The sequence below is a fragment of the Equus caballus genome, chromosome 14, assembly GCF_041296265.1.
Source record: "Equus caballus isolate H_3958 breed thoroughbred chromosome 14, TB-T2T, whole genome shotgun sequence".
In the NCBI taxonomy this organism is placed as follows: domain Eukaryota; kingdom Metazoa; phylum Chordata; class Mammalia; order Perissodactyla; family Equidae; genus Equus; species Equus caballus.
In genome coordinates this window covers 72,198,768-72,226,386 of record NC_091697.1, presented here as the reverse complement: position 1 = coordinate 72,226,386, position 27,619 = coordinate 72,198,768, and the positions used below count along the sequence as shown (strand labels likewise).

The window sequence follows — 27,619 nt, the reverse complement described above, 5'->3', positions numbered from 1 at the left end:
TACAGTTATGGAATAATTTTTCTTACTGTAGCATATATTGAAATATACATTTCAGATACCAATGAGAGCGATTTATTGTATGTTTTAAATTGTAATTATCTTTTTAAGATAGAGAAGGGGGAGTGACCTTTTTTCCTGTAAATAAATGAGACTTTGTCTCATTTCAAGACAAATAAAATAGAGGTGAGAATGAGGTAAGAAGATCTGAGGAAGGAGAGATTACTATGGCTGGATATAATCAGAGAATAATGGAAGAAATGTTATCTTTTTTCATGGGCATTAAAGGATGGGGATATTATTACTTCTTTGTAGGACTTTTACTGTTTACTATATGATGCACATTTCTATCTTTCTTAAAAACTGGGACTAGGGTTACATGTAACTCAGGTTACATGTCTACAAAATTTTAGGCAATTGTGTTGGGTCTTACTATATATAATTTATTAATCTTTTACAGTATTTCAAAAGTATCATTTCATAATTTTCATCAGAAAGTAGTATAAACTTAGTGATTAAAGTCAAACTGACTGCTATATTGTATATGCTCTACAATTTAGTAGTGGTGTAACCTTGGGCAAGTTACTTAATCTTTACGATTGTCAGTTTTTTCATCTGTAAAATGGGGATAATATTGTCTGTCTCACAGGGTTTTTATGAAGACTAAATACCTAGTGTGTGTAAAGTGCTTAGTCCAGTGCCCACTATTATGGTAAATGATCACCAAGTGCTGGCTGCTACTCTCTCCATCGTCGTCATCAATGAAACTTTTTGGGCTAATGAATAAATAAATCTCTTTGTTTTAAACCGAAGCTGTCACTAAATTTATTTCCTGATGAAACTAACCTTTTCTTTTCCCTTTCCTTGCATTCTTCTTCCCTTTTATTTCTTGATTATATTTTTCATATTTACGCTTATTGGGATTTGGGGAGGGAAAGGACAGCCTGGAAAGTCCTCTTTTTTTGCTCCCATGAACTAAGGAAGGCATTCCTTTAGGTTTGGGATAATGATCTGGAACTCACTGGTGTAGACTGAGACTGTTCGATGAGTTAAAACACACATATGCATATGTACATACATACGTTCTCCATGTAGCCATATACATTCACTGTTGTATGTCTCATGACTACCGTATGTTAAGTCTGAGTAGTTAAATGCAATTTATAGTTGGAAGAGTAGTGTTTTGACCATATATTGGATATACTTTAAGCATCATGATTTTGGCAATGCTTGACTTTAGGATGCTTGAGTCCTCACAGCTCCTTTCTCCTGTCTTCAAAATATATCCACGTGTCTATTATATTTTTAGGCAGTAGGAATGAATGAGTAATGCTTCTAGTAAAAGAGTCATATTTTTAATTCACATTATTCAGGAAATCTGTACAGATGTGAGATCCAGCTCATTTGAGATACAGTCTTGAGCACATTTGTATTTTTCTGTGTTACTATTTTGAAGTTTTGAATGAACATTTGGTTGGTTACCCTTATAACTTACAGAGCTGCAGAACCATGTTCATTAACAAACAGACACTTGGGAAGAAGAGGAGCAGCACACAAACATAAAGGATATTTTCATTTAGTATGTAGACTGAAGTGAACCCCTTTCTCTGTATTGCCTGTCTCCCTTATAGCATTGTGTGGATTTGGTCCTTATTTCTTATATCTCCTAAACAATAGACACATACTGGCGTGCGTAACCACTGTCAACCTGGACAGAAACATGCTGTCTCCAAGTGATGTGGTGTGCCCTAGCTGTACAGGAACAGTTAACTGCCACATCTCTGTTCCCCTCAGTGAACTGCTGCCTGGAATTTTTACTTTTCCTTTTGTTTACATTCTCCCTGTTTTTAGGATATGGTGTCCTATTCTTTGTACTCTTATTACATCTGGTTCTTTGATAATTTTTGTGTAACTCTTGTTACTAAGGACCACGTACTACCTTTCCCCCAAGCATTTGCTTTTTTCTGAAATGAGAATTTGGGAATTCTTGACAGTTTGGAATACTAGGTAAAAGGAACAGGAGTATGGAACATGTCTTGAAAACCATCTTTGTTAAAGGAAGGGAGAGTTTTTACTAAAAGGAAGATTAAAAGTTATCACTGTTTAGTTTATGAGCGCAGAGTACCATGAAGTACAAAGTTGTCATTCTTATGAAATTGGTATTTGTTTAAAACAGGAAGCATTAAGTAAAATTCTTTTAAGTATATATTTTACAGGGTGGTTATCTTGAAAATATATATAAAAATAAGTCTGAGGATCAGAGTCAGTACAAATTGTGAGAGAATACTTTGATGTTATTTACTTTTGAGCTGCTGAGCTGAAAACTTACTGTAATTCACAGAAGAGTATGGTTTCTAAGAATCTCTTTCTTCTCAATCACTTCCAACACACAATGAAAAGTGTAGCCTGCAGCGAAGGTTTTCTTGCTATCACATTAGATAACATTGTTGTACTGGTCTCCTTTCTCTTAGAACATTTCTGTCTCGAGGCTTTCCTGTTTTGCTACTAATTTTATCATGAAACTGGGTGATTATAGCTTTTCCTACAGTATTTTGATATACATCCTAGTTGTTTTCAGTTAATTGTCTTAGTGTTTGTCTACTGCATTTAGCAAAGTAAGATTATTTTCCTGTTCTTCAGATACCGCAAAATGAGTTTTCTGAGGTTTCTTTTTTTTTTGGATTATTTCATTAGGGGGCAGTAGAGCTCTTTGCTTACCTAACCCCTGGCATTCACAGTGTTGTTTGAAATAACATTCAAAATAATTTGTGAAGTCAGTAGTTGTGGGAAATGCTAAGTGTTTGCGTTTCTAATCTGTATATAACAATAAAGTTCTCTTGTTTCTATCAACAAAATTAATGCCTGTTAATCAGATATGTACAGAACAAATAAATGAAATCATCGTGGTTTCAGTGTTTGTCATTTGCCAAAATTAAATTTATTAAAAATTGAAATTTATTTAAAAACCTTGTACACTATTGATTTTTGTATTAAATTCTGTCACTTGTATTAATTTCTTTATGAGAAAAAGAGAATAAAATAATCCGCAAGATAGTTGAATGGTTCTATTGGGTTATAGTGCAGCCAGTTCCAGGCTAATCATAGACAGTTGAAATTTCTTTTTTTTATAGAGAATAGCCATTTTATATGTAACAAATGTTGGTAATTTTGAATGACATCAATACTTTAACTTTGAACATCCTAAAAATACTAAAATATTTAAATTTTGGTGTTACTCTTGCATTACTGCATTTTCTCCAGTAAATTTGCTGTTCAAGACAATCAGGTTTTGTTAATACAGTGATTCTAAATTTTTTTGTACATCTTTTAAGAGAGAAGTTTCATATTTTTTTTCTTCTTCTTTTGAAACAACTGGGATAAAGTCACCTTGACAAGAGAATTTTCATTCACCTTAATGTTAGATTATGCTCAGGTTACAGAAGGTACTTTACGGATGGGGAATTATGATTTCAAGTGAACTTAGGACTTTTAATAACAATTTTGAGTTAGAGATCTTCATTTTTATTTCCAAAATGTATGACAAATTCTGTCCAGAGTGAAAAAAAGAGGGAAAATAGTCTTTGTTTAGTGCTTACTTTGTGTTAGACATGGTATTACCTCCTCTAATATTTGAAACATTTCTTATAGGTGTGAATTCTTGTTATTATCCTTATTTCGTAGATAGATGGAGAAGTGGAAGCACATAGAGATTAAATTATTTTCCTACGTTATACAACTAATTAACAAGAGAGCTAGGATTTGAAACCAGGCAATTTAATTTCAGAGTCTGACGCTATATTCATCACTAGGATACTGTATCATTGTGCTTATTTAATCATTTAGCAGTTGATCCTGTAATATGTGTGTATGTTTCAAGGTGTTGAAAGCTGTTCTAAAATGCAGTGATTGTTTTATTGTTGTTCTTCATAAAATTATAGTTGTAAGGATTCTAAATTTCCATTTCCTTTTATTTGATTAGGTTGAGACAGTTTTTCACTTTAAGTCAATGAGAGACGCTAATATACACTTTTATGTAGTAAGCCAAGTTGTATGTTTTGATGTTATTATCTCAGTTCAATGGAAGCTGCATTTACTAGCACACCTTATTGTAAGGGCTATATGACATCATTGATGTTGATGTCTTATGAACAAAGAAATAGGCCACATCATTAAAAAGAAAGCACATCCTGAGATCTATTTATGACAGATCTCTCAGTAAGAGAAAAATATGTGTGCGGTTCAAATCGTGAACTCTTCTATTTGAAATTTAAAGTCTTTTGATCTCTTTAAAGGTGATGTTTATGTTGACTGATTTTGAAGGACCTTCAGATTTTTCTGAGCTACTCTCATGAGCAGCTGAATTTTACAAATGTATTTTTATTAATCTAATCTATATAGTGAGTATATTTCAGCATATCCCTTAATTTAAATTTTATTTTGCTCAGTTACAATAGCTGTACATATTTATAGTGGACATTTTGAAAAATATAGAAACAAAGTCAGTTAAAGCCAAATATAATTCCAGTACCCGTAACACCGATATGTTTGCTAAATGACCTTCCAGTTGTTTTTCTTCATGCATCTATTAACTTATAAGTGATTTTTAAAAAATAGTGATGTTTATATTTGGCCTAGGAAAAAGAATTGAAGTTTTATTATTACTGTTCAATACTAGATGTGCTTATGAAAAGATAATATCACTCATCAATCAGAAATTTTTTTCCCTTTTGGTAATGGCGTTTACTCCTTTTTCTATATTATGCTATCTTGTGATCTGAAGAGACATTCTATAAAGTCTTGGGCTTTTTACTCACTGATTTTGATCAGAAATTTTATGAAATGAGCTTTGTCTCCAGCAGTTTTGTATCAAGATGCTAACTTTCATTTGTGTCATTTGGGATGGTTATTCAAGGTTCAGACAATTTTTAAGACAAGTCAGTGGTTTTTCTTCTCAAATGAAATGATTGATGAATATTGACTGTCTTTGTTTTAAAAAAAACTTGTGGTTCTTTTTTTTATTACCTAAGTTGTATATGTTTCCTATAGAAAACTTGAACATTATAGAGATATGGAAAGAAAAACTTTGTTTTTTTTTTTTTACCATCAAGATGCCACCAACCTATTTGATTGCTTTTATTTCAGTGTTTGTTTTATGCATACGTTCTTTTGAGAGTCTAATCATATGACTTCTTTGGTTTAATATTCTGCTTTTTTCACTTAACTCTGTGACAAACCTTTTCTGTCTTACTTCAAACTAATCACGAATATGTTTTAAATAACCGCGTCATATTTGGGCTGTGGCGTACTATGATATCCTACAACATCCTCTATTGTCAAATAATGGGGTTTTTTTCAGTATTTTCCTATTGTGATAAACATTTTTGTGAATATATGCATAATAGGTGCTCAATAAATATTTATTGAATGATGAATGAATGAATGAATGGATAAATAAAGCCTCCTTGATATTTAGGGTTATTCCCCAGGAGTGTAATTACTGGGTGAAAGGGTGTAAACCAAAAAAATGCTCTTGCTATAGTTTGATAAATGGGTTTCTGTAATTGTTATGGGAACACGCATGCAAACTCAAAGGTTGCATTTAAAGCATTTAAGAGCTTCTGGAGAAAGCTGTAACATTACTATTTCAAAAATAGGTTCTTTGATAACTAGTTAATTAATTTGGATAATTTTAGGAGACTAGTGAAAAGTTCAGGTATTTTTGTTAAATTATAGAGCCATCTGTTTTATAGTTTCTTTATTCCGTTAGTGTACAAATTAAACAAGATTTTGTTATATGTGCTTTATTATAGAACAATTATATATAATTATATAGATTGTATAATTATAGAAATAATCTGATCAAATACTCAAGCAGTTAAAAATAGAAACGGACCAGCCCAGTGGCATAGTAGTTAAGTTAGAACACTCCATTTCAGCAGCCCAGGGTTTGCAGGTTCAGATCCTGGGTGCGGACCTACACACCACTCATCAAGCCATGCTGTGGCAGTGTCCCATATACAAAGTGAAGGAAGATTAGCATGGCTGTTAGCTCACGGCCAGTCTTTCTCAGGAAAAAAAACAAACCTAGAAACAGGCCTTATTTGTTAGGTAATTGCCCAGATAGTTTGAAAACAAAGCCTGGTTCTTTGGAATCAAATTTATTTAAATGTTCTTAAGGCGTTGTGGCTTTAGTTTCTGATTCTTAATTTTTTTGGTATCTTTTTTCATTGTGATCATTTTCTCGATAATAGTATCCTTCAAGGTGTTATGTTTTCTAAATAAGAGCAATACAAAAATATCTTTCCTCAATGTAGTGTATTGCTTCTGAACCTTTTTGATTTTTGAAATCTAGAGGCAATGATAATTGTAGAATTCCTCAAACATAATAGAATATATTTGGAAGTACCTTTAAATTTTGTTGGATGTATTTTTGTGGGCTAGAAATGACAATAATGTGAGTGGTTTAAGTATTTTGAAATAAAAATGTTAACAATGAAATAAACGTCTGAACCAATACAATGCTAATAAGTTCTGTAAATAAGCAATAACTTTTTAAGTAGCTTGAATGCAATTCGAGAAATATTTATTAAACATTTACTATGCACGAGGTACTAGACAAAGTACTAGTGATCTAGAGGGCTTTTATTTTTTTATCATAGAGCTCTGGTCTAGCAGGGAATACATATGTTAAGCCAGTAAATAGAAGTTTAGTGACTGTTACAAAAGAGGAAATAGTGGAACTATGGAAACTGACAGTAAGGAGTTAGAGTGCTATAAGCAGGGGAGTTTCAGGTGGAGGAAAGAGCACATGAAAAAGGATAGAGGCTTATCTTTTGAGCAGGTTGAGTATGAGGTAGCTGAGATATCCAGGTAGAGATTGTTTGGTTGGCAATCTGGGGCTTGGGAGAAAAATATAGACTAGAAAATTGAGATTTGGAAATCATTGAAGTTTAGATTAAAATTTCAGTCATGACAATGGAAGAGACCAAGCACTTAGGGAGAGAGTATAGAACCTTAATGAATGCCTAAATTTAAAAGGCAAGTAGAGTTGGAGGATTATAACAGTGATGGCGAAGGAGCCGCCAGACACCAAAGGAAGACAGCATTTCTCAGAGGGCGAATTATGTCACATGATGCTAAGAGGTAAAAGAGAAAAAAAAAAAAAGATACTAGTTTAACCCTCATAGGTGTGAATTAGCACTACTGTTTTCCCTAGTTTGTAGATCAAGAAGCTGAGGCTCAGTGGTTAAGTATCTTTTCCTAATTGGATACTAGAAAATGATAGAGCCAATATTTGAACCCACATCCGTCTGACTTAATAGCCTAAAGTTAGAACTACTCTATAGTGGTAAAGAAATGAATTTAGTGGAATGGAGGTCATCAGTGATCACTATGTGGGGCAGGAGAAAGATGTTTTAAGATGAGGGAGAGTATTGAATGCTACTGAGAGGTCAGGAAAGAGAACAGACTTATGACTCTTGGATTTGGTAGCTGGACTTCTCTGACGACGTTGACAATTGTAATCTCAATTACAATTGAGACGAAAAAGAAACCTGATTGGAGTAAATTGAGGAAAGAATATGAGGAGAGAAAGTCAAAGCAGCCATTTGGTAATTTTCAAGAAGCAGAGAAATAGGATAGTCAGTGTAGCAGAATGTGGATTCAGTGACTGAAGATAGAAGAGGTTTGTATGCTGATGCCACAGATTCACTGGGGGAGAAACTGATACTGCAGGACAGAGAGGAATATAAGTTCCTTGAGAAGTGAGAAGATATGTGGTCCAGAGCACAAATGGAAGGGTTAAACTTTGATGGGAAGTGGGAACATATCGTTTGTTGTAATAGGAAAGAAGGAAGAGTATGAGTTAGGTAGGTAGTTTTGGTGGTGGGAAGGGAAAGTTGCGTCTAAGTGCTTCTGTTTTCTCAATGCAATCATTAGTTGGGGGAGTGGGTAGGTCTAGGAGGTTTGATAACAGAGGAGAAAGTATGAAGTAGTTATTTTAGATAGTGGGAAAATGAACAAACTAAGTATTTTAGGATATTTAACTGTTACTGAACAGTGCTGATTGCCCACTTGAGATTTGTGACCATGAATTTGAACTGAGAGCTGTTAGAAGGCTATACATTTTTATTTATTCATTTTTGGTTGCTCTGGTACAGATGTGGAGTAGACAGATAATTTCGTTTAATCAGGGTTTCATCTTTGCTGGGTGTATCAGATGAAGGGAGAAAGGGACAGAGTATCGGCTATGTATACACGGGAGTAACTGACTGGATTTTAAATAGGGTCAGGTGGAAAGTGAAGATACAGTGTGTGTTGGGGGTGGGGGTCTGATGGAGAGTGAGAAACTGACTAGAGATAGTACTAGAACCATAGCCATAGCCTCTCTAGAGTAGTGTGTGGTACAGAGGAGCCTCAGATAGACACATTAGTTCTGGGATCACTAAGGGATTTTTTTTTGTTTGACTCTTCAGTCTCCTGTGGCTTGGTCAGTTGTATAGCATATCCTTTACAGTGGAGAAGTGGATACAAGTAAAACCTGATACCTGGTCTGGTCTGAACTTTTACATCAACTTAGAAGCTGAAGTGATCTAAGTATATGAATTTTTGCTCCACATCCTGGGAATTCTCAGTGTGTAGCCAGTGGCTACTCCTTGGTCTGTTGCTTCCTTTGTTGATGATATACCCAAGATCTGCTAGAAAGTACTGGAGTAGTTCATAATAAGCCCTCTATACCAATGATGCCATCGCCAGAAATCAGTTAAAATGTGAATTTTTATGTCTCAGTTGAATTTATTAGGTTTTGAACATCATTGGTGATTTTCTGAACTGCTTTTCTGAATCTAGTATTCTGATTTGGGCATGGTATTATAAATTTTAGATTCAAGACAAAATAAAGATGGCTAGATTAAGTTTTGTTATGAGTAAATTGCATTGTTGAATATGGAATTCAGTCCTAATAATTTTGGCAAAAAAGGTGTTAACGAACATTTTTCTTTCCCGGCCTAGTTTAAAAGAGATTTTAAACATGTTTGGTGTTAGGTACCATATGAATGCTTAAATATATATTTAATGGATTATGTAAATTATGTTTTTCTCATATTTATTTCTTTCCTTTATATGAGAATTATTTAGAGGAAATTAAACTTATCTGAAAAGGAGGAATCATTTTTACTATATGATATAGTTATCTTCTCAGAACAAATTATTGGGCACTATTGGCTGTTTTTATGGTATTAGGAAAAGTGAAGATTTTTCTAATAAGTTCACATATAAAATATTTTCTTTTTGTTTTTTTAAAACTTTTCAGCTGTCTTTAATACTTATGATCCACAATTATGTAATCTTCTAAAAAATGTCATGCCTGTGTATAAATTGCTTTAAGGGTTAATTAGATCCTCAAATCTTACATCACCTGACCTCTTATTTGGAAGTGTGACCATTCCAAGATGCCTGATGATTGTGAGTCTGGTTTGGCTATTTTCTGTTTGTGTTTAGCATTAGCCCAGCATCATCAGTTCTGTGTTTTCGGTCTATATCTGGATGATGCTTTTGAGGGTCTCAAAGCAGCTGTTCTTTTAGTGCACAGAGAATAGTCAGTTTCAGTCACCTTATCATATAATGGAGAATGATACCCATAGGCAGTGGGACAGGCCGTAACTAGGGCCATAGATGAACAAAAGGGTAGAAGTAGGATTGGTGAAGCAGTGGTATTCTTAACACCTATCCCACCCCTCGCTACTAGTAAAAAAAAGAGACAGACAGAATTAATATAATCTCATTTTTACAAACCCTGATAACTTCTTGTTTCAGAAAAGTTTTGATTCCTAAGTCTAATTAATGAGGTAACAGACTATATACAATTTTTGAAACATCATGTTTTAAGTTTTTAAAAATTGTTTTGTTGGTGTTATTTGGAATTTATATAAAATTTACTTAGAATCAATAACTGTGCTGTTATAACATCAGTAAAACTCTCTATTTTTTGTTGTTATTGTTGTGATTATTTAACCAAAACATAGCTGACAAATTACGTATACTGAGTGAAGACAAATACAATAAGTGAATGTGCAGAAAGAAATTCTTGTTTATAAATTTCACTTTTAAGGAATTTTGGTTTTATCTTTTGTACTTTTCTAAATTTACACAAGAAATTTACATTATAGAAAAATCAGAAAATGTGAGAAAATAAAATTCATCTATAATCCTACCTAAAGATAACTTTGAATGACGTATTTAATTAGTATATAGCTTTCCAAATCTATCCATTATAAACTAGTTTTTTCTCCATAGAGCATTACATTGTAAAACATCTTTTATTATCAGTAAATAAACTTCTTCTCAGCAACAGCACTTTAAATGGCTGCAGAGTATTTTGTTTTGTTAGCATGTTCTATCTTCTTATTTCTTTTTTTTGGTAAAAATAATTTATTTTTCTAGTAATCCTTCAGGAGTACATTTGCTTTTAAAGCCATATTTAAACCATTTGATAGATACTAACATTATTGCCTAGCTAAAGCGAGCGAAGTAGATTTTAGAAATGCTATCCCTGTCTTAAAGAAAATTCTAGTAACTGCTACAGTATTGAATTTTTATTGCAGGGTAAACTGTCTTTTCCAGGAATTAACATGTTTGGACATATAATTTGAAATGTCTTTTAAAATTCTGTATTTATTGACTTATGAGGTTTTCAAATGGAGATAATTTGCTCCCTCCCTTCTTCTTGTCCTCCTTCTCTTTCTCTTTCCCTTTCCTCCTTTTTTCTTTATAAGGGAGCAGAAATGCAGTTTCTTCCTGAGATATGCCATTTTATCTCAAGAAGTTCCAACCCGTTCATCTTAAAATGGTAATTTTATCTAAACTTAAAATGCTACCACTTCCTCGGTAAGGGCAATGTAACAAATACTCCAAAATAACTCTTTTGTAATTCTCAGCAGTAAAACAAATCGAATTATCCAGCTACAACTTTGTTTATGAAATGGGCAAAGGCTTATGGAATTTTTCAGCAAAGAGAGATCTTAGATGGATTTGGCAATTGATTCTTAGATATGACACCAAAAAGCACAAACAATGAAAGCAAATAGATAAATTGGACTTCATCATAATTAAAAACTTTTGTGCATCAAAGGACTTTATGAAGAAAATGGAAAGATAACCTAAAGAATGGGAGAAAAGATTTGCAAATCATTTATATCTGATAAGGGATTTGTATCTAGAATATGTAAAGAACTCTTAAAACTCAACAACAAAAAAACAGAAAATGGCCAAAAGACTTGGATATACATTTCTCCAAAGAAGATATACAAATGGCCAAGAAGCCTATGAAAAGATGCTCAACTTCATTGGTCACTAGGGAAATGCAAATCGAAACCACAATGAGATATCACTTCACACTCATTAGCTTGGCTATAATTTAAGAAAAAAAGGAATTGTTGGTGAGGATGTGGATAAATTAGGACCCTCATACATCGCTGGTGGGAATGTAAAATGGTTCAGCCACTGTGGGAAATAATTTGACAAGTTTCTCAGAAGTTCAAACAGGATTATCATGTGACTCTGCAATTTCATCCCTAGATATATACTCAGAAGAATTGCAAATGAGGACTCAGACAAGTACATTTACGTGCATGTTTGTAGCAGTACTATTCAAAATAGCTAAAAGGTGGAAACAACTCAAATGTCCATCAGTGGATGAATGGATAAACAAATTGTGGCATATACATACAATTGAATATTATTGAGCCATAAAAATGCAGTACTGATACATGGTATAATGTGGATAAACCTCAAAAACATTTTGCTTAATAAAAGAAGCCAGACACAAAGGTCAAGTGTTGTATGATTCCATTTATATAAAATGTCCAGATTAGGCAAATCCATAGAAACAGCAAGCAGATTAGCAGTTGCCAAGGCCTTCAGGGAGAGAAGAATGAGGAGTGACAGCTTAAAGGTTATGAGTTTCTTTTTTGGGGTGATGAAAATATTCTGGAATTAGATAGTGATGATGGTTGTACAGCATTGTGAATGTATTGGAAGCCACTGAATTTTATAGTTTAAAATGATTAAAATAAATTCTAGAAAGACAGTTTAGGACAGAATTGGGGAGATTGACGTTAGGAATATTTCAATCCTCTAAGTTTACTGATGAAAATACTCAGGCCCAGTGAGGTTAAATGATTTGTCAGTTGATTATTTGCACAGCCAAAGAGACCCTAATCTGACATAATGGGGGGATCAGTGGATTTAAAGTGAGAAAACTCAGTTTAAATTCTTAGGCTCTGGATGAGAATCTGAATCTTTCTGCAGCAAATTTCCCAATTTTGAAAATGTGGCTAGTAATACCTGCCTCCTAAGATTATTGATAGAATTAAATGAGATAATGTCTGTGAAATGTCTATTATAATGACTCACATAGTAAGCATTTAATGTTTATTGAATATGAATTTGCAGTGCTATAGTTTAACATTGTTTTAGGAACATAAGTTACTCTAGAAGATATTTTTAGAAATATATTATCTTGGAAGATAGTTGAGTACTGACTTGGTTACTTGTACAGTAGTTTGCTCTTTTAAAAAAATTGTTCAGTGTCACAATATTCTACTTTGTAACTAGGCTCTTAGAATTGATTTAAATTGTTTGTAGCCATCATTTTTAAAAAATCACTGTTCCTTTTCTCTTAATTAGTAGAAATGATTCCCAAATGAATATAGAGGAAGAATACCACTTCCTTAATTACTAATATTGTGTTGTAGGCTACTTGAACTCCCTGTGGGTTTTCTTTATTCACCTTCAGTGACCTTTCGTAGAGTATGTTCTCTGGAAGAACAAATACACAGGGTTAGTATGGCAATGTGCCAATTATAAATGTAATTTTCTATTATATTAAGCCATCTTTGCTTTATATCACCATTCTCAATTTTAATACTTTTTATTTACTTAGTAGCTTTCAGCTACAAGGCTCAAAACTCTTTACAAATATTGAGTAACCTCAAAGTCCTTTGAGGCAGGCATATTGTAATCATCCATTTTTTGTTAAGAGAGGAGGATGGTATTATTTAATTGTTAATGCTATAATAAGAAAAGAAATAGTCCAATAAAAATATGTTGCCAGTTCTGCAATGGTTTTATTTTAAAATGAGAAACTGTAGTTCTTCTGCCTCATGTAAATGATGCTCAGATTTTCATCCCAATTTTAATTTGGGTATTTTCTCTACTTTTCAACTGATTGTAATGTATATTGGCTTCTTTTTTTTTTTTTTTTTTTTGTGAGTGAGATTGGCACTGAGCTAACATCTGTTGCCTATCTTCCTCTATTTTACGCGGGATGCCATCACAGTGTGGCTTAATGAACGGTGCTAGTTCTGCACCCAGGATCCGAACCTGTGAACCCTGGGCCACCAAAGCAGAATGCGTGAACTTAAGTGGAGCACGCGAATGTAACCACTGTATCACCAGGCTGGCCCCCTATATTGGCTTCTTTTGATTCTAAAGTACAAGAAAATATGAAAATTGTGAGCATGTACACAAACATGTAGTTTGATTGGTTTAAATTTATCAAGCCTTTTTGCCGTAGACAGGTGAGTAGAATAATTTATAGATTTCTTAGATTTGAGAGTGGGTATTGTGTATTCACTTATACAAAAGTTACATAATAGTCACCTCCTCTGGTATTTTAGTTGGCATGATAATGACTATTTAATAATAAGACTGCTGCCACATAATAAGGTATTTATGCTTCTCTTTGATGGTACACATGCCCTTTATGAATAAAGTACTACCTAATCTTGTATATTTTGGCAGACTCTTTCTTGGACATGGGGAGGTATTATATAGGTTAAGATACCAAACAAATTTAAAAATACAATTTAAAATGGGGCCTAATTAATAGTAACTCCTAAAAAAAGAAACTTTTCTCATAAGGAAATTTTGTTTAGGTTAAGCAGTAAACCCTTAAGTTGCCTTGGGTCAGTTAACACGGGTCAGAGCCCATTTGGAGGCTGAGATACCTCATTGTCTCTTCTGTAAGTGCTGCCACCTACTCTTTCTGAATTCTAGTAAGCCTGGGTGGGTGGAGCTGATGAAAGCTGAGTGTCTCAATAGGTGCAGTGCACAAATAGTGACCTGTACACCTGATGCTACCACATTCGAACAATCAAGAAGATAATGATGATAATAGATAAAATTTATTGACCACTTAATATGTGCCAGGTATTATTTAATGTGCTTTTATGCTTTGTTTCATTGGACCCTTGAAATTAAAAAACGAGTCACTTTTTTTTTATTGACCCAGAAGGACTGAAAATTAGGTACAATTTAATAAAGTCGCCACTGTGCTTTCATAGTGATTACTTTGCTACCTGTCTTTAGTGAGGTCTGTGGCTAGTCCTGTAAACCCTATTCCCACACTCTTTATGGTTTTATCTTGCTCTTAAACATTTTGTTTTGATAGCCATGAAACTCTCCTGAGGATAGGTGATTTATTTCCATTTGCCAAGTTTGAGGAGTAAGAGAATGACCTTGATAGAAGGTTGAATTGGGGATTGTTCCTGTTCTTTTCTAGGGGTCTGTCTGGGTGATGAAGTACTTATAGTGCTAGAGAATCCGAATTTCCGGTGGTAAAATAGAGTCTGCACTGGCTTGTTCTAGAGCATAGCTACTCAACTGAAGTGCAAGGAGGTAACAGGGCAGCTGAGATTCTGATTGACCTCTTAAGCCCGTGGGGCATCCAGGTACCATCTGGGGGAACTGGAGTCACCAGCCAGTCACCCAGCCTCAAGTGGCCTTGTTGGTTAACCACAGTGTAGGGTACAAATATCATCATTTTCTGTCAGTGCCAGGATGTGAGTTAGGCTTAGGAAACATAATCTCCCTCAGAAATGAAAAGAAGTAAAAACTGTAAAATATTTTACCTTTTTTTAAGCTAATTTTCTCTTTCCTATTGTTTAATTGCTGGTGGGATGTTGAATTTAAAGCTTGAAATTTGTACTTGGCAGCATGTTGTTAGTGATCTCAAAAGTTAACAGTAGAGATTTGCATAAAGGTATAAATGTTTCCCAACCAGTATGTGTCTACCAGTCAACTGTGTGGGTTGGTGAAGGACAAACTTGACCTGTGTTCTGAGAGTGCTTTTCACCTCCAACATTCTTTTGGGGGAATTTGGTTTACTAGTACTTTCAGGTAATTTTTGAAGCTCTGATGTAACAGTTCTTTCAGATATGTAGTTAAGACTCAGTTTATAATTGATTAACATACGTTATAGCCAGTTGGCCCAAATCTTCACTCAAAGGCCACCTTTATTAGTCCCTCATAGTTTTCCCTATGTGGGAAAATCCTCATTTCTGCCAACCTCTCCCACAAAACTTATTTTTCTTTTTGCACGTTAATGTTAAAAAGAGTGATGACCTTTTCTTTCTTTTTTTTTTTCTTTTATATATAGTGGAATCTCATCTTATGCGGGGATGAGTTTTAGGATCTAACAGTGCAGAAGGTAATGATCTCATAGAGATAAGACTGTTCTTGGGAGGCGGAGGGAATCCCTTGGGAAAGTACCACATTGGATCCCAGCATAACATTGCTAAATAAGTTCATTTCAGCCATGGTGTTTTTTTCGCCAGTCTATCGGAACAATTTGCTGTTTCTTTAGTCTAATATTTAGAGTTCAGGTATGTCTTTTAACACTAGAATCACTTTAGCACACATGAGACCTCAGCGCGCATTGATTGAGGAAACAGCAGGTTCACGTTTTCCGTCTCACACTCTTTCCAGGACTTAACACTCATTCAGGGAAATGGTGGACTTAATTGCCTGCATTATTTAATTACTCTATGTCTGTTTACAAAGTGTATGTTGAATTCATATAAGTGACTCATAGTTAAATTCACATAAATTAAATGTCACTCCACTGTATTAACTGATGACTTGTGTTGTTTGTGCTTTGTCCCTCTTATGTTTTACTTATTTATGCCTTCAGAATCTTCAGATTCTCACTTCTTAGAATTTAAAAGTACTGCTGTGTTCATTAAGAAAGTCTCCTGCCTATTACCAATCTTCTACTGATTTATAGGATTAGGGCCTGTCAGACAAGAGAAAATGGTCTTAAAGCAAAACTCATCGGTATTCTGTATTTGTTAGGTAAGTTTATCCTTGTAAAAATCTTGTAGATGAACATTCTGTGCATGCTAGTGAAAAGAGGAGGGATAAGATAATACAGGTGGTAGGTGCTAACTTTTTTTAAACTGACGGGAAGGAATGTGAGTGTATTGACCTAATTAGTGCCAATTTAAAGTATTCTAATTCTAATATGATTGTCTGTTTTCCTCCAGATATATTGAGCTGGGTTCTATTGCTACCAGCCAAGTTATTTTAATTGGATTTAGATTCATATATGACTGTCTCCCATGATTTCCACTCTTGTAGGCTCTACTTATACTGCTTTATACAGTAAGAGTTTGCCTTGATTTATATTAGCAGCATTGATCATCTATTATTTTTTCTTCATTTTAGGCTGTTAAAACATATCTCATTCATTATTATGAGAATTATTATAAAAGTCAATTAACCTAACAAATTAAGGACCTAAAATTTTTGAGGACACTTATAGCGTTTAATTTATTATATTTTAAAAGGTCTAGCTGAAGATTACTAGTCATGTTTTCTTTCTTTTTTTTTTATGTTAATATTGTTGTGAAGAGGGGTTAGACTTTGTTACTAAATAGCTGTGTTTTGGGACAAAGCATTTCACCCCTCTGATTTTAGTGCTTTCTTGTACAAAATAAAGGAGTTAAGTGATTTCTACCCTCCAGCTCACAAATAACCCTGTATTACGTTTTGACAGATAATAGAGACTAAGGTGAGGGACTTTGAGGGTGGCATTGGTGTGCAGTAAAAACAGCATAGGCTTTGGAATCACATTGTTTGCCTCTTAGGAAGTAGCTGAAGAATCTCAAGCAGGTTGCTTATCTGATTGAGGCTCAAAGTCCCATCTGAAAATTTGGACAGTAGTAGCTGCCTCACAAGGTTTTTCTGAGAATTAAATATGATAGGAGATATGAAAGTGTCTATTACAGTACAGTTTGGGTCATTGAAATCTTCATTCCTTAAAGAGGTCTTTCCAGGTTAGGGCAGGAGAATTGAAATGCCCAGCTCTTTATAAGGCCATTATTGAGTTTTGCCAAAAGTGGAATTAGTTGTAAAAGTAGAAGGCATAAAGAAGATAATTCTTTCTCTCTCTCTCTTTCTTTTTTTTTATAGTCTCTTATATATTTAGGATAAGCTGCTATTTGACAGCATTTGGAAGAAAATATTTAAGGGAAGATTAGGTCTGTTAAAAGACCTTATTGAATTTTGTTCTTTGGTTTTAGTGACCTTTTCCTTAAGCATTTCAACTTAAATCAGAAAAGGTCACTAGGTAAACATTCAGGCAAAAAGTTGGATCCAATTCTGTTACTTCTGAATGAGTTTGGGCTAGTCACTCAACTATGTACATCTTCAGAGATAATACCAATTTTAGGCGTGCTAGAATATAATATTTTGCATATGTAAAGAAAACTTATGTTTAGAAATATAAAATCAAAGAATAAATATTGTCAGAACATTTTGGAGGAAATGGCTCATTTAAACACAAATAGTAAAAGCCTGTGAATTTGTCAACATTTTTTGTTAGTACCTTACTAGTAGGAAATCTTAATGCAATGGGCTCTCTTTTGAATTTGCAGCTATTCTCTTGTTTGTATAGTTTGTATCTTTTTAAACTACTGGACATTTAATTATAATCTTATTTGCATGTAGCCTTGACCTGAGTGTATTGAGTAATTGTATAGTGCTTTATATATCCTGATTTGTTAAGTACACTCTTGGTGGATTAGGCATAGTAGTGGTGTTTGAACTTGGGTTTTGTTTGTAATTTTCCGTTAGGATTGGAAAATTTTAACTTTTGCCACTGGGGTTGGGGTAACAATTTTGGGCTCCTCATGGTGGCTCTTTGAACCAAGCGGAAAAAGTTAATAAAGCTCTACAATTAAAAAAAACAACTATATATAAAACTGTATACTTAATAAAAAGCCTACCCTTTTGCTTACAACAAATGGGAAATATGACTTTGAATGTTTGATGAGTGCACAACTTTAGCAAGAGTTATGAATATAACTCCTCAATTTTAAAATAAAAAAGAAAAGTAAAGAAATTAGAAATGGACAGATCACCAGAGTATGAATTATTATGGGAAAAGTGTATATAAAAACAGAAATTAGGGACATTATAGGCATCCTAATTTCACATTTGTAATGAAGATGTGAAAAATTAAATAAAGTGTCTTCAGACCAGAGAAAAGTTGTTTTCTGTGAATACATCTATTGGCAAAAAACAGCCATTGACTTGGTTCTTAAATATTTAGACTATTTACGTCCTGTAGAAATTTCATCTGAAATAGTTTTAGCAGCATGCAATATCAATAATTGTAATATGAAATCAGCATGATGCTTGGATCTTCTAGAACTAGTTCATGAAATTTGTTTAGTGCAATTTTATCCAAATGTGTAAGTGACCTTGAGAATGTGTTTTTAGCAATACTAGGTCACAGTGGTGTCCTGTGGAAGAAGTTTCAGTAAACTGAAGCTAATTTCAAATTACTTAAGATCATCGCTTGGTCAAGAGGAGTTGTTTCATGTGGCATTTCCCTCAATTGAAAATAATATAAGCAAAGTAGATTTAAAAAATATGTTGTTGAATCTGCTTCCATTAAAGCCAGGAAATTAAAATTATAACAAATTCTATTGTTGACATAATTAAAATGTTTAAACTTAAAATATTGTGTGTTTCAAATTTTCAACTAATGTTCTGGAAAAATATTAATCATTAAAATATACATTAAAACATGTGAATGGGGCACTTGCCTCAGGTTCTAGGCACTGATAAGAACTTTACAGTAGTATGCTTCCATTTCTTCCCTCTTGGCCTTTTGCTATTGTTGTCATACATTTTTATGACAGATGTTATAAACCTCACACTATATTATTATTTTTGTTTGAAGAAATAATTATTTTTTAAAGAGATTTAATTAAACTCTCAAGTCAATTATGTTAAGATATGGAGATTATGTGGGTCGGCCTGACCCAATCAGGTGTGTTCTTTAAAAAGCAGAAAGTTTTCTCTGGCTGATAGCAGAACAGGGAGTCAGAAAGATTCAAAGTGTGCAAAGGATTCTACATGTTGCTGGTTTGAAGATGGAGAAATTGGTGAGAAAGAATGAGGGCACCTCCTAGAAGCAGAGAATGGCCCCTGGTTGACAGCAAGGAAGTGGGGATCACAGACCATCAGCTGCAAGAACTAGATTCTGTCACCAACCTGAAGGAACTTGGGAGCAACCTCTTCCCTAGAGCCTCCAGATAAGAGCCCAGCCTGACTGACACCTGATTTCCATCGTCGCGAGACCCAAAGCAGAGGCCAACTAGTAATTGGATCTTGTTTTAAGCCACTAAGTTTGTGGTAATTACTTATGCATCACTTAGAAACTGATATACCTTATAAGACCTTTTGTCAATCTTAACATTTCTCTGAGGCTCTGTGTCAGAGCTTTCTGAGCCTTAACATAGGTTCTTACAGTCCCCATCGTGGGTTGGATCTTTAGCCACTTCATTATTTGAGAATCATTTTGTCACCTGGAGGTGCTTGTTACTTCACATAGTTTTATTTTTTAACCCAGCAAGTCCTTGCTTCTTTAGAGTTAACAGGTCATTCTGTAGCTCCTTTCCTCTCATATGTTATCATATGCAGTGAGAAGAGCCCAGCGGCACTTTCAGTCATTGAGTTCATTAGGAACATTTCCTCTTTTCAATTTTTCTTCTAACAACAGTGTTTCCAATCTTCCTTCCAAAATAAGACAAGGATCCCCTTTCCTGCAACTTCCAATCACATTTCCCTACTTTGTTTTAAACTCTCACCAGCAGCTCCTTCCAGGCCTTTTAGGCTTCCACTAACACTGTCCTCAATGACCTTCAGGCTTTAAATCATTGTATCCACCTGGTTCCATTGCCAAGGCAGCTAACTTCCAAGAGCTAGCATCCTAAGACGGAAGTGCATGGGGGCCGGCCCTGTGGCCGAGTGGTTGGGTTCGCGTGCTCCGCCTCGGTGGCCTAGGGTTTCACCAGTTCGAATCCTGGGTGCGGACATGGCACCACTCATTGGGCCACACTGGGGCAGCGTCCCACATGCCACAACTAGAAGGACCCACAACTAAAAATACACAACTGTGTACCGGGGCTTTGGGGAGAACAGGAAAAATAAAATCTTTAAAAGAAGTGCATGGCATTTTTATGTACCAGCCTCAGGAGCCACATAGCATAATTTCTGTGGTCCTCTATTGGTTGAAGCAATCACAAGGTCTGTTAGGTTCAGGGGGGAGGGATACTGACCCCATCTTTCTATGGGAGAAGTGTTAAAGTCGTATTGTAAGAGGGACGTGTGGGATAAAAGGTATTGTGTCTATATTTGGAGAATTAAATCTGCCACAGAGCTTAGATTTTAGCTTGTATTTTAAAATTGCGTTTTGTCTGATTTGTAATGCCCTTTCAAATATAATGCTACTAAACCTGTAGTCCATTTCACAACTATAGATTTGTAGGGAAATAGAAAGTTTTATTTATCATAGTCTTATAGTATATCTAGTATAACATCAGCCAACTGATACATTCCAAATTTAAAGTTATTAGTTGGTGCTAATTCAAGGAGAATTCTTTTTCTTTTTTAATGAGTTTACGTTTTTAAAGAAAAGCATTCTCTTAACTGAATCAATTTGTAACTCTCTTTTATGCTTTGAGTTACAGATTTCAAAAACTGTAGCAGTAGAATGTGAAGTAGACAAATATGAGTTATGTATGATTTTTCAGCATTTGTTTTATAGTGGTGCCTTTTTTTTCTTGAGAAAGTTCTAATAGAAGCTAGATGGTATAGCAGATTATTATCTTGTGGTATACATGTCTCTTATCACATGAGTCAAGCTGATATCATCTGGGGCACGGTACCGAAGCATGAGAGAGGTCAAATATTGGGAGCGCTCTCAGCTCTGGTCTTTCCCTGGCAGAAAGGGACTAGATCTTGTGCTATCAGCTGTAGTGGAGCTGGGAGGAAATTCTACTCAAGTGTTTCTCATCACAGTAAAATTTCACACAGAACTTCTGAAGAGCAAATAGATAAATGATGGAGGAATAATATTTTATAGGATTTTGAATTGCTATTGAACACATGTCAATAATCTATTATTGAAAGTGAAAGGTGCCTCTGATATGACAGTGGCAGTTCACTTCATAATATAGCACCTGCTAGATTTTATTGAATGAGTAAGCAAACACAGGGAATCTTTTTCCCCCCTTTAAACAGGCTGACAGAAAACATCAGTGTTGCTTTGATTACATGAATCAAATAAAATCTCAGCAGTGCATATCATTTAAAAAAATGGTTCTATTCTAAAGTGCCTTTGAACCTGGACATGTTCTTAGTTCTTTGGCTGCCACAGTCTGACCCGTGGCCCCACTTATTCACATCTCTCCCACATGCTAAATTATGTATATATAGAAAAGTGCATAAAACACAGAGGTGCAGTTAATCACAAGGCTAACATCTGTGTAACTACCACCCAGATCAAGATATAAATTTTTGCCAGCATGCCAGAACTTGCCTTGGCCTCCTCTAAATGACTTCCCCTTTTCTCCCATTTCTTGTGATCTACCTTCTATTTCTTGTTTCTCTTTATATTTTTATCCCCTAATCATACATCTCTAAACACTGCAGTTTAATTTTGGCTATTTTATTTTTAGCCTTATTTAAAAGGAATCATATTGATTATGTTTTTGTGTTCCTGTCTTCTTCAAAATTGCGTTTGTGATATTCATCTTTGTTATGCTTAGCTGTAGTTTGTTCATTTTCATTCTGTATAATGTTTTATTATATAAATAGACCACATTTTATTTATTCATTATCATGTTGATAGGCATTTGGGTTGTTTCCGGTTCTTAGCTATTGTGAGTACTGCTGCTGTGGACATTCTTGTAGATGCCTCTTCTTACAAGTGATCGCCCATTCCTGTTGGGTATCTTCCTGGGACTGGAATTGCTGGGTATTGTGATGTTCCAAAAGCCACACTTGTCATTGTTTTTGACACATGCCTGTTGCTCTAGACTTACTTTGGGTGTGACAGACTGCTGTGGAACAACTCCTTTAAGACCATAGAAGGCCTTTTATTTAGCTGAGACGGTCTAGCAGGCCCCACCGTAATTCTTTTAAAGGTATTAACAAAGGGTTTTTACTTGTATTCTCTTGATTTGATCTACAGTCCCAGACTATATTGCATTTGGAGAATGTTTTGCCAGCTGAGAGACTAGAGATGAGAAGCAGTTGTATTTTCCAACCCGGGAAGTCCTGGCCCTTCTTTATTCCTTCTAAATTTTGCTTGTAAACTAATCAGTTTTTCCTTTAGCTCATCTCTTTCTTGCCATATTACCTTATCATACACAGATAGGAACAACCAGCTGAATTTCAACACTTGCCTAGAGATCACAAGCAAATCCAAATGTTTACTAAATAATTTTTTCATCTTCTGAGTTACTACAGGCAACACAATTTTGTTTTGTTACTGTATAACACAGGTTCCTATTTTTTCAGTCTCCAATGAAAATTTTCTTACCCTTTTCCAGCTTTTGCTAACAGTTTCCTCACTGTTTTTCAAGGACCCAAAGCCAATACCACATTTATTTTTTTGAGGGGGGAAGATTGGCCCTGAGCTAACATTGGTTGCCAGTTTTCCTCTTTTTGCTTGAGGAAGATTGTCACTGAGCTAACATCTGTGCTAATCTTCCTCTATTTTGTATGTGGGATGCCACCATAGCATGGCCTGATGAGTGGTATGTAGGTCCGTACCTAGGATCTGAACCTGTGAGCCCTGGGCTGCTGAAGTGGAGCGTGCGAACTTAACCACTATGCCACTGGGCTGGCCCTCATATTTTGTTTTTTTAGTGATGGTAGTACCTCTCTCTGGTACCATCAGTTAGCTTTTGCTATAGAACAAACAACTCCAAAATTGAGTGGTTTAAAACAGTAACCATTTACTGTTCAGGAGTCTGTGAATGGGCCATGTAGTATGCTGGCTGGTCTTGGCTGATTTCAGCTGGGCTTGCTCGTGTGTCAGCAGTTTGCTGATGGCAGGCTAGTTTAGGATGGTTTTATTCACTGCAGTGACCAGGGTGGCTGGGCTTCGTGTCTCTCACTGTTCAGCAGGTTAGCCTAGGCACGTTCACTTGGTTGAGAGGGAGCATGAAACGACACGAGGCTTCTTGAGGCCTAGGTGCAGAACAGGTACGCTGTTGTTTCATCACATTCCGTTGGCCAAAGTAAGTCAAAAGGACTGGCCAGATTCAGGGAGTAGGTAAATTCTAATTATTGATGGAAGATGCTACAGAGTCGTATTTCAGAGATAATGTCTTGTAGTGAAGGGTGAAGAATTTCTTTTTAACCTACTGAAGTATATATATGTTTAATTTTAAAGTAGTGGTATAATTTACACTCACACCAACAGTGAATAAAATTTGTGCTTGTTGCACACTGTTACCAGAACTTAGTAATGTCTTTTTAGTTTTAGCCATTTGGATGAATGTATCGTGGTATTTTATTGTGGTTTTAATATTTATTTTCTTAATTGCTAAAAAGATGGATTGCCTTTATCTTTTTTTTTTCCATTGGACATTTGAATATCTGCTTTTATTAAGGAGGATGGGAGGAATGCCTCCAGGGGCTGAGTTTACTTCCCTGGGCCAGTCCTGGATCCTGAACTGTAAATCATTAGTTTGTTAGCCCTCCAATGCCTTCAAACAAATGTTTTTCAGTTTTTGTTTTTAATTATTTTTTGTCAAGTTTTTCTAGTTAATCCTTATTAGGAGAGTTGGTCTTAGTTTCCCATTCCTGGAAGTAGAATAACTCATTTCCAGCTTTATAGTTTTGACTTTCATGAATCTGACAGATTTAGGGATGCACATGTAAAGTTTTAAGGATTAATGTACGTTATGGAGAGACTTTTGTAAATGAAGTGTCATTTGCCTTGCAAACAATTATTTGTGTCCTGAGGTCTGACTAATTTGTTGGCAAACAGTTTTGTTGTGTTTGACATGTAACAGGTGCTAACATCTTTTGCAATCTTGTCGCAGGGAATAGAGGGCCTAGGTCACCATGTTCATTAATTAAGTCCAGGAAATTTTGTTTCTCCTGTGACTAATCATTTACATTTGACATGAATCTGTCATCTGTGCCTTTAGTCTCTCTGCTTCTATCTTTGTTCTCTGTAGCTTATTTTTTACACGACAGTCATAATTTTTAAACAGAATTCAGATTATGTTATTTCTCTGCTTAGTGTACTCTAAAGACTTCCCTTAAAACTCAGAGACAGACCCGAAGACCTTAGCGTAGCCTGAAAGGTCCTATATGATATAACCCCCTGCTGCCTGTTTAACTTCATCTCTTACCTTTCCCCATCTGCTCACTCTGCTGTAACCATAGCAGTCGCTTGTTTGTCGTGGAACACTTCAAACGTACTCCCACTGTATGGCCTTTGCACTTTCTATCCTCTTCTAGAATGCTTATTCCTTTGATATCCACATAGTTTGCTATTTCCCTTTCATTAGGTCTCTGCTCAAATATCTTATCAGAGATCCCCCTTCCCTGTACACGTCATAAATAATTGCAGCATCCCTTCCGTCACTCTTTATCCCCGTTAACTTACTCTGTTTTTCTTCCGAGAGCTATCATCCTCTAATATACTATTTATTAGTATGTTTATTTGTTTATATTCTATTCCCTTGTCCTAGAAACTAAACTCCACGAGAGCAGGAACTGTCCCTAAAACTGTGCCTGGCACACGTAGACCTTCAATTATTATTATATTTTTAATGAATGAATCTGTGGCTCCTGCATTGTTTTTATTTCACACTTACAGACTGTTCTAAAATGCAGAGCAAAACAGCTAAATTGAACAACAGTAAAGCATAGGTATTTCTACCAGCAGGTAGGACTGAGACCTTTCTGACTTCATAGAAGAGCAGCTTTGAGCCCTGAGCACCTCTGGCCGTAGTGATAATGTTGAAGATCTCTCTTCACACAGTGACAGTGATGATAAGGGCATTGCCTTTCTGATTTTAAAAACTAATAAACCCCAAATTAAGAAGAGTATAGAGGAAAAATATTTTTTCTACATCTTAATCCTTATAAGGATTTAAAAACAATACAATGACTTTAAGCATTTATTGCTAAGAGAGCTGACTGCATAGACAAATATTTTGCTGAGTAAAATAGGTCTTTTTTAATGGGAAATAGAAAACACGAATTTTGCATTTTAACTAATCCAGCATTTGGACTGGATTGGGATTTGGGAATGGACTCATATGAAATGTTTAGTAAATTTAATATTTAAGATAGTGATTTCAAAATCATCAGAGGATAGTTTTCTATTTGTGCCTATACCTTACTTCCTTTGTCCTTCCATCAATAAAAAATCTCCGAATGAGGTGTGGGATTTAAGTTGTATTTTTATAAGTTACACAAATGTTGGGCTGGCCCCGTGGCCGAGTGGTTAAGTTCGCGTGCTCCGCTGCAGGCGGCCCAGTGTTTCGTTGGTTCGAATCCTGGGCGCGGACATGGCACTGCTCATCAAACCACGCTGAGGCAGCGTCCCACATACCACAACTAGAAGGACCCACAACGAAGAATATACAACTGTGTACTGGAGGGGCTTTGGGGAGAAAAAGGAAAAAATAAAATCTTTAAAAAAAAAAAAAAAGTTACACAAATGTTTTTTGTGTTCTTTGTTAGACACATCTGTTTGAGTACTACTAAAGTTAAGATGATATTCATTGCCAGATTAGGGCTAAGTCTGTATCACAGGGACAACAGCTGCCTGTTTACTGAATGTTTACTATGTGATAATGCTTAAATATATTGTCTAATTTACTCTTCCCAATAGTTCTATGAAATAGGTACTATTTATTATCTCTATTCTATAAATGAAGAAACTGAGCAAGATCATTCGTCCAGTAAGTAACTAAGCTGAGATTTGAACACAGGGCTGTCTGACTCCAATGCAATAAAGCAATCAATTAATAACTCTCCTGATTTAGAGACAACATTACTTTAGCAATTGATTTTCTATGTAAAATGGAAAAAGAAGTCAAGAATGAGGATGTGAAATTTGGAAAACATTGATGCTAAGCAATTATTTATATCAATTTCAACTGTAGAAGAAAGTCAAGAATCAAATTTTACATTAGAATAATAAAACTTAAAGATGCTGATCAAATTATAGTCCTTATATTTTGGACGAATACAATTGTCTATTTGTTAATAAAATGTGTATTGTTAATAAAATATGAACATTTGTTCAAAACCTATTATGTGCCAAGCTCTGTGATAGGTGCTGAATAGATGAAATGGGTATTATGATTCCTCCTCTGGACAGACTCACAGTGATATGAGAGAAAAAGACTTAGAAACAGTGCAGTTAATTGGGAAATATGTTAAGCACTTAAAATGGTGCCTAACGTATTAGATGCTTATAAATGGCAATGAATTATAGAGGTTTATTCAAAGTGCAGTGTGAGCACACAGATATGTGGGACTGATCTTATGTAGATCCATAGGGAAGGCTCCACAGAGGAGCACACATTTGAATTAGGCCTTAAAAAGTGAGTAGAAAAAAGAATGGATAGTCTGAGTAAAGGGAAGAGTTTATGCAATGACTAAATTCAGTAGGATTGAAACCTAAATATATTACCCAGAAAAATGCTTAATTCACCTCCTTGTAGCTTTTGTCTTTTACAGTTAGAAAGCATTCCATTTACAGTATGAGTAGATTGTTCCAGTTACATTGTATTATGACCTTAAATGGAGTCAGTGACAAAATCAAGAATATTTTATTTTTTTATGTTTGAGCAATGTGGATGCCTAATCTGTACCATGTAAAGTGTGGTAGATCAATCAGGATACTATTTAATCCTTAAAAGAGAGAGTTTGCCAAGTATCTTGGCTTAAAAGAGTTGTTTAATAAGACTATGAACTTTATTTTCAAGTGATTATTTAGAAGCTTTAGGTGTGTAGTGAGTATGCTCCATTTTTAAGAGTTTTGAGGACAATTCAGGGTGCAGTAGTAATGGATCAGTGATTGGATGCTGTAAAGTACCTATCGTGGTGCTTGATACACTAGATGCTCATAAATGGTAATGAATTGTAGAGGTCAGTTCCAAGTGCAATGGGACAGCAAAAAAGCAGGTTATTTTCTGTCCCTTTGCTTCCCTCCCTAGATCCTTGATCCTATCCTCTGCCCAGTAAGTAGATGAAATTAGAGAGAGAGAGATGGAAGAGATTGTAGTGAATATTTACATGTATGCATCTCAGAATTATGACTTTTCCTGCTAGTCACTGTTTTGAGGACAAACTGAATTTTTTAAAAATGTAAATTTATTCTGAAAATTTAGCTCAAATTTACTGTTAATATTTTACATTTTTTCTGGCATTGTCAATGAACTAATAAATTCATTGTATATTGACCCTCAAATTGTAACTTAGCATCCTAGTATCAGATGCTGCATCAAAA

General features: G+C 34.9%; 1 protein-coding gene across 3 annotated transcripts in view; it reads left to right on the top strand.

Moving 5' to 3' along the window:
- Positions 1-27,619, top strand: part of COMMD10 (COMM domain containing 10) — a 169,696-nt gene that overhangs the window by 33,400 nt on the left and 108,677 nt on the right. Inside the window, exon 6 of one of the 3 annotated variants that reach the window (XM_005599502.4) lies at positions 647-2,901. The exons of the other annotated variants lie outside the window; for them this stretch is intronic. Within the exon in view, the coding sequence (XP_005599559.1) occupies positions 647-664 (18 nt within the window). The 3' untranslated portion in view covers positions 665-2,901. Of the gene's footprint in view, positions 1-646; positions 2,902-27,619 lie in introns of those variants that run through there. 3 annotated transcript variants of the gene reach the window in all.